Genomic DNA, 15,375 nt, shown 5'->3' with positions numbered 1-15,375 from the left:
CTGTGCGCTGAGAATCGCGGAATCCCGCGGTTCATGACGCGCTCAGCTCGTCATGAGCGTACGAGAGGTGTACCTCCTGACGAGCTGAGCTCATCATCAGCGTGGAAGGGGTTAATACTTCCAAGATGGCGGTCACGCTGCGCCGTCTCTCACGTAAAAAGGGTTAAAGTTCAGCTTGAGGCTGGCGGTTTCAAGCGTGCTTCGAGATTGATTCTTCATGCATAATACGAAATGTGAGTGCAGTATTAGTTTTCTGGTTTGTAGGAGAGTATATGGATAGATGAAGACGGCAGTGATTAGATTAGTTTGATTTTTCTTTTCTTCCCTTTCTACAGCTACGAAATTGTTGTTGTTGACACAGGTAAGAGTGACTGCTGCGTTGGTCTTTGATTGATTTTGGCATCCTACGATGATATGAGTTACAATTCTGAATTTTAATATTGACCTTATTCATTGCTTTAGAGACCTGTTTGAGAAGGCAGGATGGAAATGCAATTAGTTATATAGAGTAAGGATTCTATGTTACGGTGTTGGTCACAGGTTTGTGCACTATGGGCACATTGGGTGTTTTCAATTGGTTTTCTCTCCCACACATATTGGTGGAGTTTTAGTTGTAGTATCTGGAGGCTTGTCTTTCTAATTAGGCATGCTTGGTGGGTCAGTCACTGAATTTGGACTGCGGTGTGAGCAGACGATACTTTTAGAACCCAGGGGATATTCATTGTTGTGTATATTGTTTTTATTCTGTACAAGAATGGTTGGATACTAAGCAACGCTGTGTCCTGAGGATGGTCTCATGGATCTGTGTGGCCTACTAAAGACCGAAACGTCGACTTCCTTGCACCCATTTTGTATATGTTTGTCAGATTTTCTGACACCCGTTTTGTATATATTTGTCAAAACTATAAAAAGGTTTCTGATTGAAAAATACTTGTGAACTGTGAGTTAGCTATTTTTACAACAGGGTGTTACAGTAAGTAAACTGTGACATGGATTTAGTAGTGACAGTGTTGCTAGGTAGTCGATTGGTTTAAATTCATTCTATAAATACATCTTTTTTGAATATGACCCTGTTGAAATACATTTCTTTGTTCATATTTATGACTTGATTAAAAAATTGAATATTTCATTTCATAAATCTTTATTTCGGTTAAAAAAAAATTCACCATAAAAGACATTTATAAAATCCATAAAATTAATAAAAGAATATATGCTTGGTAAAATCATCCATTATCGATAAAACAGAGTTTCTTGGTACAATATCTGTCCTTGGTACGTTAGGGTCAGTGGCCAGCCTTGAGGCATTTTCTTCTCAGAAACCAAATGGCACCCAAATATTTGGCCACTGCAAAAACAATGTAGTCCGACAGATTTGATTTGAGAACTCTAAAAGCAGCCAAACACTCTACGAATCCCAGGTTTCTGCATAGGGGAACTATCCATTTCTTGCGAATCTTACTGTAGACCAGGCAAAAAAAGATTATATGGAGTTCAGATTCATCGGACATTCTGCAAGCTGGACACAAGCTGACTGATTGTTCACTCCACTTGCTTGTGAAAGCTCGAAGGGGGAGGGACCCATGCCTCCACTGCAAATATAATTTCCTAAGCAAGGGAGGATACAGTTTATCTAGAGCTGGTACAAAGCTGTAAGTATCCTTAATGCATAGAAAAAGGTCAGTCAATGAGCCAGATTTTTGATGGTTTAGGAGTTCCGTTAATTTACTATCGTGGTATGCCTTAGCTAATTTCTTTTTGGGAAAAAGTGGGCAAGTGGTTAAAGGATCAGACCACATCTTCGGGAGTCCCAGACCATCCAACTCTGATTTGATGAATTTGAGCCACTTAATTTTCCCAGCATTGGGCATAGCAAGCACCTCCTGTAGTCCCTGTCTGTAGCTGGTCAGTTCGGGAGTTGCCCACAACCTATGCCAGTAAGCCAGCGGACGAAAAGCCAGATCTTCGTCTAGTGGCCGCAACCCTAGGTCCAATCTTAAAGGGACAAGAGGCGTACTGGGTGGGAGTCCTACAACTCTCCGAATGAATTTGTTCTCCTCTTTTATCAGGTCTTGTGTTCCTGCATGACCCCAAAGTTCACACCCATACATGGCAGCCCCCCTTGCCTGTACCTTGTAGATCTGTATGGGGGGACCTATGGGCCGAATAGATGATTTGTTGTTGCCCAGGAGATTCATAATACCCCCGAATATTGAGTCAATTTAAGGAGTGCTTTCTCCTGATGCGTACTCCAGGACAATCTATCGTTTAACATGACACCAAGGTACTCGAAAGTTTTCACCCTCTCAAGTCTGCTCTGTCCGATTTTCGGGCTAAAGCGGAATTTCTGCGGGGGGTTAAAGACCATGAATTTGGTCTTTAAGGTGTTAATTTCTAGACCGTGAACCCCGCAGAAGTCCGCAAAGCCGTCAAGTACGCGCTGAATACCCGTTGCAGACTTTGAAAGCAACAGGGTGTCGTTGGCGAACATAATCGCCGGCACCCTGGTGCCAGCCAGCTTGGGGGCGTCAGAGTTGGCAAACCCGTTTAGGTGAGAGATAACCTCGTTGACATAGAGGCAAAACAGGGTCGGTGCAAGCACACAACCCTGTCTTACCCCCCTGTCAATGGGGAACCTATTTGACAGTGCTCCCACCTTGCCACACCTCACCTGCGCAAAATTTGCACTGTGGAGACTAACAATCATCTCCAACAAACCCTCGGGGACACCCAGTTTGGCCAAGACCTCCCAAAGCTTTTTGCGGGGAACCAGGTCGAAGGCCGCCCTCAGGTCCACGAATACAGTGTAGAGGCTGCCACCCTCCAGCTGCACCGTTTTCCAGAAAATGAGGACAAGCCGAAAGACCTGATCTATCGTTGAGACCTTCTCCCTAAAGCCCGCTTGGAAAGGACTCAGGATATCATATTCCGTCGTCCAATCCAACAGGCGGTCCAACAACAGCCTGGCAAACAGTTTTTGTGAAACATCTATCAGGCTTATTGGCCTATAATTGACTGGGAGCAGAGGGGACCCTTTCTTAAAGATTGGGACTATCTCTGCCCCCAGCCAGGTTGGGGGGATTGGCATGCCATTCAAAATCGCGTTGAACAGCACCCAGAAGTACGGGGCCCAAATTTTGACTTCGTGTTTGTATAGGTCCCCTGGCAACCTGTCTAGACCTGGCGCCTTTTCATCAGCCAGGCCCATGATTGCCGTACTAACTTCTGCCAGAGTGAATCCGTCCATAGGAACTACACTGTCGTTAGGTTGGTGCATTATAGCTTCTGATGGGGTCACCAGTTGGTCCTGGTTGTATGACTTATACAGGGTTTTAAAGTGTTCCGCCCAGACAGAGGGTGCTATGTTTGCTTCTACTGCCGCTAGGGGTTCAGCTGAGCCATGCTTAACAATTTGCCAAAATTGTCGGGCATCTCGTAGTGTAAGGGCGGCTGACATTTCAGACCAGTTTCCCTCGTCCCATTCTATTTTAGCACTACGAAGGATGGACTTATAAGCTAACCGCTTTTCCCTGATCTTACTGGGAGTTTCTCGTATTTTAAGGGACTCTAGCAGTACGGCCTTTGCTCTCTTGCAGGAAGCTTTGAACCATGTGGCTCTCTTCTTCTTAGGCTTCTTCGCCCTAGCTACAGGGTTCAGCACTTCTGCCAGGTTAAAGCATAGCTCAGAGTGAATGTCCCCAAGCTCGTTGAGCTCTGGAGAAGTGGCTAGCAAGGTGATAGGGACCTCAACTTTGTCTAGGGCAAAATGCTCGATGTCGTTAAATTGCTGGTGCCTAAGAATCTCAACCTTTTCTAGTGCAGGGACAACTAACGCATACAGCCTTTGAATATTGGATGGGTTTTTCAGCAGTTTTGGCCATTTAATTTTGCGTCTATTGCTGGTTAGAACTAGGTCTGCTGGGTCTACTAAATTTTCTTCTGCCAAAGCCCTGTGTGACCCCTGGATCGCAATTCTCAGTGAGAGTACGTTATGGTCACTGTCAGACCTGGCAATTATTCCAAAGTCCCTCACTTTATCCCAATCCCTCACTGAGACCAGGATATAGTCGATTCTTGACTCGTATCCTGGTCTGTTGAAGGTATGCTTTGGTGGGATATCCCCTTTGATCCGCCCATTACAGGCCCTCAGCGAGTGACAGAGCGTGAAAGATGTTATTTGGGTGGCAATGGGTGTCCAGGCCTTTATGGGGGGGCCCACCATAGTGGGGATGTCCCAGAGTTCATCCTCTTCACTGGTTAAGCCTGTCAGATAATCCGGGAGGGGTTCATACTGAGTGTTAAAATCTCCGCCAACAATTAGTGAGGAGCAGAGAGTGATGGAATCAAGGAACAGCGCTAAGTCCTCGATTGTTCCCGAGGTGGCTGCTATCCCTCCCGCTCTTGAATATACATTAATCAGTATTACATTTGCACCACATGGCCACTCCAAGGATACACAATGGAAATCTGAAAAAATTGAATAAGTATTTGAATACACCCTTAAGGTACATTTGTATAGAGGTACTTGCAGAAAGGCAAAAATTAGGATTGTCTGTGCCAGATTTCGGGACTACGAAACTGCTTGAACCTTCTCTTCCAACCACTTTAACTGCTTTTCTATATCATCAGGCATGAGCTTATTTAACAACTGATAAAGCTTCCTGATGGGGGGTTTGCTAATCAAGAGTCTATCAACCAGTTCAACCCTAGAAATGCCTTTGCCCCTCCTGCTTTTTTCAGTAACAAATCATGGAGCTGAAGATATTTTTAAAAGCTTGTAATGCCCTAGGTTAAACCTGTGCAGAAGGGTCTCAAACAATTCATATAGGAGTCCCAAAAAATTACCAGGTGAACAGAGTTTTTATGTAAAACAGTGTAAATGTTAAGCCAACCCAGCCCTACTTTCTTCCGGACCACGGCCCATATTTTGAACAAACAACTGAGGGTCTTAAATCAAACTCTTTTATAGTATACATACTAAAGCTGCTCCAAAGTACATCCCATGCCGCATTCCCTATCAGAAGCTTGTTCAGGATTAGGACTTTGATAAGCCTCTCATTTTATCCCCAATAAAATAGACATCTGTTGCAGGGCAGTGGCCCAGTAGTAGATTGGTATATTAGGTACCGCTAACCCCCTGAGCTCCCTCAGGAATGTCAGATATTTCAGCACCCTTCTAGGCCAAGTATAAGGCCAGAAAAAGCCCCATCAATATCCTTAAACCATTGGTTCCCCACTTCAAGAGGGATGGCAAAAAAATTCTTGATCAAATTGATTCTACCTATTAAAGACATTTGTAAGTTTGTATTCTGCCAATTTCTACCTTTGTACTTTTTATTAATGGATCCAAATTTGTCAGTATCATTTTATCTAAGTCAACTTTGATTTTTTCCCCTAAATAGGTAGCCCCCTCTACCACTCGCCAATGATCCCATTCACGTCTATGTTTTTAACAAATTGGTTCTTATCCTGATTTAATGGATATCCCGAAAATATGCTTAACTGCCTAGCCTCTTTTATTTCTCTTAATGCTTCCCTGGGATCTGTAGTAACTGCTGCAAAGTCATCGGCGTAGGCCAGTATTTTTGTTTCCCAATCATGACCTAATATGCTGAATAAACATATTTTTTTACTATCCTCCTTATCATAGGATCAATATACAAGGTAAATAACAAGGGAGAAAAGGGACATCCCTGTCAAGTACCTCACTGTATTTTTATAAGTTCCGGCTGGCCTTACATCATGGAAATCCTAGCTTTGAGCTGCTGATAAAATGCTTTCAAGACCATTTAAAACCTGGCCCCTATCCAATCTGCTTGATCAAAAACCCGAGACAGTGCCAGGAGACTCTGTCAAATGCTTTTTCAACATCCAAGAGTATTGAAGCCATAGAGTCTCCCTTTACTGCTGCTGTGTCGAAGTGTGATTACCCGCCTGATGTGGTCAGTTGTTCCTCGACCCAGGACAAATCTGTGTTGCCAAGAAGACACGATTTTTCTGATTGTTCCAGACAGCCTTGTAGCCAAGATCTTGGAGTAGATTTTAGAGTCACTGTTCATTAGGGTAATCGGCTGGTATGTGCCTAGTTCTAATGGAGACTTCCCTTATTTTGGGAATACCACAGTTTTTATTAAGGCCCAAGACCCATGGGGCGCCTCCCCTCCTTGTACTATCAGCAAAAGTTGCAGCAGGTACTTATTGAGGCAGGAGGACAAAATCTTATAGAACTCTCCCTGAATGAGATCTGTTCCAGCTGCGAGGGCGGAGGTTGCTAACTCAATTTCCTCCACAGTGATTGATTGACCTAAATATTCCTGGTCTTCCTCTCCTATATTCCCCATCATCACTGAGTTCAGATATCTTATCAAGTCCTCAGACTCCTCTCCCACATCCTCAGTATATACCTTTGGTAAAATCTCTAAAAGGCAGCCCTGATTCCTTCTCGATCTGAGACAATTCTTACAAAGGATCTTGAACTTCCCGAATATGGGACTGGGCTATTTGCTGCCTAGTCTGCACTGCCAAGAGATTACCCACCCCTCTCTGTATTCGTAAAATGTATATTTCTGTGCCAGAAATTTGTCTGCAGCCTTCTTTGTCCAAAGACTCACTGTTGCTGCTTTAGCCACAGCCACTTTCAGCTGTGCCGTCTGATTCTCCATACCCAAGTCCACTGTTTCCCTTCACCATAGCTTTTGCGAGTGACAGCATTTTATAGGTTACCCAGAAAGTCTCTCTCTTTTTTGACAGGCCCAGTTGTACTGGTCCGTCTAGCCTCGAACCCCTTCTTTTAAGGCATCCCAGATTGTCCCAACAGGAGCACTACCCATGTTTTTTTTACATAAAGCTGGAATCCTGTCCTGCATATAATGGAGGTATGCATCATCCAGTAACGGAGCCCGTTCAAAAGACCAACCCCGCAACTGACCCAACTAATCCAGATGAAGGACCTCTAGTACCAAAGGGTGATGGTCTGACGTGACCATGGGATATTTCTCTATTCAGCTACCCTGCAAAAGATCTAGGGAAATAAAAATAATTGTCTAGCCCTGCATAAACTTTATGTGGAGCATTGTTTGTGGTGCTGGGAAGGGGAGACTCTTATGAGGGTGGGCATGCTTGTTCTTTGAGATATTGCTTGCCTGGATGGGGAGTTGTGCGAAGAGGTATACCGCACAGTGAGTGGGAGAAAGTTTTGATCAGACACTTGAATAGCTTACTGATGATTACTGATGTGCACAAAACTGTACATCAGAATTTCTATCTTTAGACCTCCTCAACCTAGTGTTCCAGTGTTCTCAAGCTTTCTATCCCGAGAATGCCTAGAGCCCTCTCATCCCTCTCTCAAGAGGAACTCAGACTCTGGATGTCTGTATTAGCTAATACATGTTTTTCCTTTGTTCCAGTTTCCATTCTTTAACAATCTCTGGTTTTAAATCCACAGGTGATTGAAGTGTTGGCATAGAAGACAAAATGGTGATCAGTAATAAGCAAGTAATTGAAGACTATTAAAGGACCGATACTAAAGAAGTTGAGTTGCTTCAGAGCTCCAAGAAGAGAAAAGTATCTAACGAAAAGATGTGGTGAGAAACTTGGATTAGAGTAAAATAAAAAACGTGAAAGCAGTTCCTCTAAATAGATTTCCTGCTGCTCTAATGGTATATGAAGAATACCCTGGAGAGGTTAACCCAGGGAAGGAAAACCATCTGTCTGAACCAGAGAGGACACGCATCAGTCTAAAGTTCTATCCGATCCAAGAGAAGATAATACACACAGAACAAGTGGGACTTGAAGAGTTTTTAACAGACCTCAGCAAATAGAATACTTGAGCATCATATCCAGTGAATTGTCTTTAAATCAAAAACAAATATCTGTTCATCAATTATACAGTGTTAATGAAGCTGCTTAAAAGACCAGGTGGTCAGGTTAGGACTAAGATATCTGCTAGTTACGAACTAGCGATCTGGGACCAAGGGAAGGAGAATGATAGAAAATAAATGCACCTCTGTGACCAATGACCTATTGCTTGTAGCCCGGGTCCACATGTCTACTACCATTCTTACCCATTAGAAGTGAACTCAGGTATTTGTTACTGGGCAAGACCTGCAGAATCCTTAATATCCTCATTGTAGTCTTACATACAGACATAGGAGACATCTGTAAGAAGGGTGACCAGAAACAATGTGCTGCTACTGATACACAAGAGTATTCTGAATGTTCATGCCAATACATTATGTGAATATGTACCTAGTTTTGAAATAATGAACACCAACCAAAGACCTAATCAGTGCTTCATTAACTCATAAACAAATATGTATGAGAAAAGGTTAGATAATCCACATGGATGTAATAAAGATGCAATAATCCCATGAGAGGCTTCCCCATAAGTACCAGGGGCTGCTGATATTAAGGTTGTAAGGTGAATTAAGTTGCCTACAGAGGTTATAAACTGTGAACTCTACAGAGAAGTGATCTTTGGCTAAATAAATGTCCAAGTGTTAAGTTGAATAAGTGCAGCACATTTGAGCGAGTGATGCTAAACACATGCTGAATAAGATTTAGTCTTGTCTTATGGCGTGTCTGCTAGAAAAATCCCAACTTGGAGATATTAACTTCAGAAAGAAATCTTCTCATAATGGAATGTATACAAGATAAAACCAAACTTGGAGATATTAGCACCGAAAAGAAGTTTCATACATGCTCTGAATGTGAGAAGAGCTTTAGTTGGCGATCCAGTCTCAGTCAGCATGAGAAAATTCACACTGGGGAAAAACGTCATCAGTGCTCTGAATGCCAGAAACGCTTCACTCGCAAACACTATCTGACTCGACATGTGAGAACTCACACTGGGGAAAAACCTCATAAGTGCTCTGAATGCCACAAAGGTTTCCTGTATAAATTCAGACTTACTGAACATGAGAGAACTCACACTGGAGAGAAACCTTATCAGTGCACTGAATGTCACAAAAGGTTCACTCAAAAAAACGATCTCAGTCGCCATGAGAGAACTCACACTGGAGAGAAACCGTATCAGTGCTCTGAATGCCTAAATAGCTACCGATTTAAAACAGATCTCACTCAACATGAGAGAACACATACTGGGCAAAAATCTCATAAGTGCTCTGAATGCCAGAAAACCTTCAGTCGGAAAATATTTCTCACCCAGCATGAGTTAACCCATACTGGGCAGAAATCCCATCAGTGCTCTGAATGCCCAAAAAACTTTAATCGTAAATACCTTCTCACTCAACATGAGAGAACCCACACCGGGGAAAAACCATATCACTGCTCTGAATGCCAGAAAAGCTATTTCCTGAAAAGTGGTCTTAAATTCCATGAGAGAACTCACACTGGGGAAAAACCATATAAGTGCTCTGAATGTCACAAAAACTTTAGTGAAAGAGCTAATCTCACACACCATGAACAAACACATACTGGGCAAAAACCTTATCAGTGCTCTGAATGCCTAAAAATGTTCAGTTATAAATACAGTCTTATTATACATCAGAGAACTCACACTGGGGAAAAACCTTATCAGTGCCTTGAATGCCAGAAAAGCTTCAGTGTGAAAAGTCACCTTACTGTTCATGAGAGAACACACAATGGGGGAAGAACCTCTTCGGTTCTTTGAATTCCAGAGACGTTTTAGTTATAAAATAATTCTCACTCCACATGTAAAAGCCCACACTAGCTAAAATAAATTTATGAGTGTTATTAAGGCATGTAAAGATTCAGTTGGAAGATCCATGTTATAAAGAAAAAGTGTTTATTAGTGTTCTGAATGCCAGAAAAGCTTTATTCATAAATTAATTTCAATTAAAATGAAAGAACGCATCCTGTGCCAAATCCATATCACTGTTCTGAATGTCAGAAACACTTGAGTTGTAAAATGGATGTCTTTCGACATGAGAGAACCCACACTGAGAGAAAAACCTTAAAAATATACCCTTTGCCAGAAGCACTTGTCATATACATTGCAGTGGTTGTAAATCAATTATACTAAGAACAAAACTGGTTTACTTCCAATCTCAAAATGCTGACGCTAATAATTCCTCAAATAGGTCTTTGGTTCTACCAAGCACAGTTCACAGCCCCTCTTCTAAGGTTCATGGGTTATCTTTGCAACAGCTTTGAAAATGACTTGATGTTTTCCTTTTAAACATCTCTTTATTGCACATGTTATAGCTTACATTTTAACATACCTTTCCAAGTGGACAGTCCATTCTTAAGATTAATTCATGTCACGTCTTATAAACTGATCAAACATTTATACATATATTCCTATCTTTCCCACGTAGAAGACACCTGCGGAAAAATGTACCCAACTGACCACCATTCCCACATCTTATAGAGAATAGAAAGATGCTCTACTATCCCTCTTCAAGTGTAGCCACCCACCCGTCAGAGGTGCCCACACCCTTGACCCTTTCCTCCTAGCCCCTCGTCTTTTTTTTGCACATACTGCCACTTCCTTATGATAAATAGCCATTAGACGAGCGAGCCATTGTTGGACCGATGGTGCAGAGAGGTCTTGCCATGCCGTAGCCAAAGTAAGCAGCTGTGAGTTTTCATATCCCTCTGTCCATGGATAAGGGGCAGACCAGCCTTGAAACGCGTCAGACATGGTGGATATTGAATGAAAGTCAGGAATGCGAGCGTCAACAAGGCATTACAACTGGATGGTGGGGGTGAGCGTTGTTTGCCCTTTCAGAGCTCAAGAGCTCAATTGAAAATTCCTTTCACGCGAGCTGAATTCGATACTGTCAAGGAGATGAACACGTCCGAGATGATCACGTATTCGTGAGGTTGGGAATCTATTAGGTTATTGTAGCTGTGACAGGACGAACTTTGGATTATGAGTACTGGTGGTTATGTGTTTGTAGGATAAACAGTGAAAGAAATTTTGATTCCTATCAACCAGAACAGCCCTGATGAAGTCATTGATGCAGTAACTTGTGCATGACGAAACACGTTGTTGGCTGCGCTTTTGGATTATTTGACTACACTCTGGAATTTTCCAAATTTAACTTTTCTTTCTGAAAACACCTTATATATTTCAATTGGAAGAAGAATTTCTGTCGGACTTATCTACAATTTGAAATATGATTCGCTAAGAAGGACATGTTGTGGAACTGTAAATACAGCTGTACCTATATTGGAAATTAATGGACTAATAACCAAATAGATTATTGTATGATGATGTTTGATGTTTGTTTATTTTAAGAGTGCACAGGGAGGAATATTTTTGAGTTTGTGTGGTGCCCAAGTAGTGGGTATTGTGAGGTTGTCAGGTAACCAACCTCTCCATCCCTTTTGCAGCACTGTTTTTTTACTTGATGTATGGTAACTTGCCCGAACTAGTAGTAGTGCGCCCAACTCTAAACCTGGTTACCATAATTGGTGTTTAGTACTCCCTACATATCGGAATCCACATTCACATTGAAGGACATACACTGCGTAATCAGTGCAACAAGTGAAATGCCCTGTCAATTTGATGGGCACATCGGAAAAATAAATGGTGTATGAGGAGGTATTGACTGCAAACTTGCACGCCCACAACGTGCTACACTTAAAGAAGCCTTTTTTGGGGGAAAGCCAACTGCTTTTGATCGAAAGTTCTGGACTAGTTTTCACTAAATCGCTGCGCATAGAGTGTCCTTTGGGGAGAATTTGCTGGAGAATCAAGTCAGTAAGGACTATGGGCCATTGTGTGTTAATGATTTTCTTGATGTTGTTGGATTGTCTGCTATATGTGGAAATAAATCTGCACACTTTGGTCCCTGATCTATTCTCACCCATTGCATCAGCAACATTGACCAGTGTAGAAGGTCCCTCGATAATGAGCCTTGATGCAGGTTTCAACAGTTCCAGTCTGTCCCTACGGTTTGCTTTCTTTGGGGCAGCCTCTAACTTAATAGGATCATACCCTCGCTCAATAAGTCTCACTTTAGCCACCTGTTGTGCTGCATCCATGGTTGAACTGGAACTGCATGATCTGCGAATTCTCAAAAATTCGCCATATGACAAACTGGCGAGGATGAAAACTTGAGGCATGAAATAACGTGTTGCCCACCGTAGGTTTTCTAAATAGGCCAGTTTCCACATTACCTTTGTCTATAAAAACTGAGATGTCTAAAAAGTGGGTGCTAATAGGGTCAATGTGTGCAGTAAAATTGAGGCTAAACTGGTTTGTATTGATAAGATCAACAAAACTATTAGCTTCCTCCTGAGTCCCTTTCCACACAATAAAAACATCATCAATATAACGCCACATTTCCACTACATGTTTGTCTTATATTGCCTTGTGGTCAACCTTGAGGACCAGCTCCTCCCACCAGCCTACATGTAAACATGCATAGCTGGGGAAGAAGCATGCCCCCATCGCCACACCTTGGTTTTGTCTGTAATATTTACCATCAAACATAAAAACATTATTGTGGAAGCACCAATGTATCATCTTTTTAAGCATTTGGGTATGTCTATACATGGAGATACTTCTGCGCTTTAAATAAAAATCCACAGCATTCAATCCATCAGAATGTTTGAGGCTAGTATACAGAGCAACGATATCAAGTGTTAAAAACAGGTTCGAGGCATGTGGGCTGCTAAATTCATATCTATGCATAGATCGCCGCCTAGTGTTGGGTCCGGATGATTGCACATTGTTGTCCTGGAAGAATCTTCGAAGTATCACGAGATAGGTGGCTCCTCCCCTGGACTACAGTGCGCATGGGCATCGACTCCATCCCCAGATTGTTTTTTTCCGCCATTGGGTTCGGATGTGATTTCGACGTCTCTGTGTCGGAATCGAAAAACTTACTTCTTTAAGGCCAAAAGGCCTTCGTTACCTGCGTCGGTATTGTTCGCGTGCGGTCTCGAGCATCGTCCGACTCTTCCAGTCGGAATTCTGCGGAGTCGAGTAACTCTTCGGACATCGAGGCCCTCTCGTCGCAGCAAGACCCCGACGAACTGATCATGGAACGGAGTCCGTTCAAGTTCTGCCCCGTCTGTGGATCCAAATACCCACATATCGACGTGCATCGAGTCTGTAACAAATGCCTCTCGCCGGACCACAACGAGGCCAACTGCATGGCCTGCTCCAAGTTCAGGTCAAAGAAAACGCTCAAGCTTCGGCGCGCGGCGCGCCTCGAGGCCCAGCGAGCGGCTCCGGCACCCGACGACATATTCGCCGACCCCGCAGAAGAAGGCCGAAGCCATCATCTTCAAATTTCACCACCGTCGACGGAGGTCGAGGCCGATCCAGAGGAACATGTCGAAGGACAGGGCCAAGACCTTGAATACGTCGAGGAGGTAGGGGACGACGAAGAAGTTTATGGGGCCGCGGAAGATAGGTCGGAGGAAGAGCTATGCCCCGAAAGTTACATGACTCAGGCTCAGGTCACGGGATCGCCACTCGGCCTTACCCACGACCCTGCACCGCTATCCCCGGCCCCGCCTTCTGGCCCGGCCACGGACACACCAGCGGAGCCGCCATTGCACGTATCGAAACCGAAAGCGAAACCATCGGTATCGACGACACCAAAGATGGTCGACGTCCCACCAAAAACGAAACCGAAACCTACGGATTCGGCAACGCCTAAAATGGCCGACGTCCAGCCATAAAAATCAAAGCCTGCTCCCTCGTCGACTCCGTCGCCCTCAGGCCCTCCGAAGTCGAAGAAGGCTGTCGAGTCAACAGCGCCGCAGAAGGTGGCCAAGGACCCCTCCTCGAAGAAGGTCGTCCATCACGTGTCGAGCACGGTTGCTCCGGCGCGGTCCGCTAAAGCTGTGGACACGCCTTCGGACGCGACTGCAGCACAGACGACCAAACGCACGGTCGAGGCACAGTCAACTAAGAGCCACGACCCCAAGGCCGGAGGCACTACGCATCGGCACAAGGATGCAGGATCCGCGGCAACGGCGTCGGCGCCTAAGCCTACAACGGAGCCGCGAGCCGTTGGACCCGAAGATTCGTCGGCAGCAAGCTCGTCGGCACCGAGGTCCTCCGACGCAGTAGAACATAGGGCAGCGGTTACCAAACCCTCCGCTTCCTTCACAAAACAGGTCACCGACTCCCTCAAACGGATTCGGGAGAAGACTTTGGCGTCGACAACTCCCACTCCGTCGGCTCCAAAACAGGTGGACACACCTGCGAAGACTTCCACTAAGCTTCTCTACACTCTACCACCAAAGGTGGCGCCACAGGCATTTGCACCCAGATCTGTGCCGAAGATCACTGACACGTCAGAACCTTCGACGCAAGGTGAAAGATTGGATCGACATCAAGCCTCAGAAGACCAATCTGAGCATTACATCGATGCCGAAACAGGGAAATTGACCCTCTATAAAAGAAAGATCACTTCCCAACCATTGGAATCCTATGTCATTCCACTAAAGAAGAAAAGGCCGGCTCAGGACATTCCTGCCCTTGTTGAACCTCTTCAGCCTCCACCAAGGAGAAGCCCATCACCTTCCCCCAACCAGTCAGGGGGAGAGGATGATAACCAGGACGACCAGTACAATTTCCCAGCTCACAATGACCCTGATGTTCAACAGGACTCATATGACGACACTGGTGACCAGGGAAGCCATCAGGTGGTACAGGACCCACAGGCATTTGGTGCACGAACATCACCAACTGAGGATTCAGCAGCATTTAATGCTTTGATAGAGCGGGCAGCTGTAAATCATGATGTGGACATGCATGCTGACCCGGTGGAGGAAGATTTTTTGTTTGACACTTTCTCTGTCTCAGAAAGAACAGTTAAGATACTTCCCATGCTCAAAGGTGTCCTTAAGCATGCCCCGGAGATCTTTAAGGAACCTACCAGGGCGAGAGTGGTGAACCCATGTATCGAAAAGAAATACAGACCAGCACCTGGGGACCCTGCATATATTCGGGGACAGTTGCCTCTGGATTCGTTGGTGGTCGCCAATGCCCGCAAGAGGGCAAACTCCCAAACAACGGGTGAAGCTCCTCCCCCAGACAAGGAGTCGAAAGTGCTTGAGGCATCGGGCAAAAGGGCGGCTGCGCAGGCTGCCAATATCTGGCGCATATCAAATACTTATTATTATTATTATTATTATGAAACTTATAATGCGCTCGGCTTACCCAGGGGCATCCCGGCGCAACAGACCACAGAAACGAAGAAGACTCAGCTAACACTACCGAGGAAACAGATGAGTCTTAAGCAGCTTCCTAAATGGTAGGAACTGGGATTCTGAGCGGATCTTAAGGGGCAGAGAGTTCCAAAGGGAGGCTACCTGCACAGAGAAACGCCTGCCCCCCGACCGGGCTCTTCTTACTCTCGCTGACTGCATAAGATGTTTTTGCTCCGAGCGCAACAGACGCGAGGGTTTGTAGGGACGGGCCATGTT

At 44.5% G+C, this 15,375-nt stretch overlaps 1 protein-coding gene across 2 annotated transcripts in view; it reads left to right on the top strand.

Annotated features, from left to right (window-relative positions):
- Positions 1 to 11,781, top strand: part of LOC144805654 (uncharacterized) — a 57,294-nt gene extending 45,513 nt beyond the window's left edge. For both annotated transcript variants that reach the window (XM_078672176.1, XM_078672175.1), the window contains one exon: positions 7,442 to 11,781. In XM_078672176.1, the coding sequence (XP_078528302.1) occupies positions 8,633 to 9,628 (996 nt within the window). In that variant the 5' untranslated portion in view covers positions 7,442 to 8,632 and the 3' untranslated portion in view covers positions 9,629 to 11,781. The remainder of the gene's footprint in view (positions 1 to 7,441) is intronic.
- The last annotated feature ends 3,594 nt before the right edge of the window (positions 11,782 to 15,375 follow it).

This window comes from Lissotriton helveticus (genome assembly GCF_964261635.1).
Source record: "Lissotriton helveticus chromosome 1_1 unlocalized genomic scaffold, aLisHel1.1 SUPER_1_unloc_17, whole genome shotgun sequence".
NCBI lineage: Eukaryota > Metazoa > Chordata > Amphibia > Caudata > Salamandridae > Lissotriton > Lissotriton helveticus.
The sequence above is the reverse complement of the archived record's forward strand: the minus strand, read 5'-3'. Positions and strand labels throughout refer to the sequence as shown.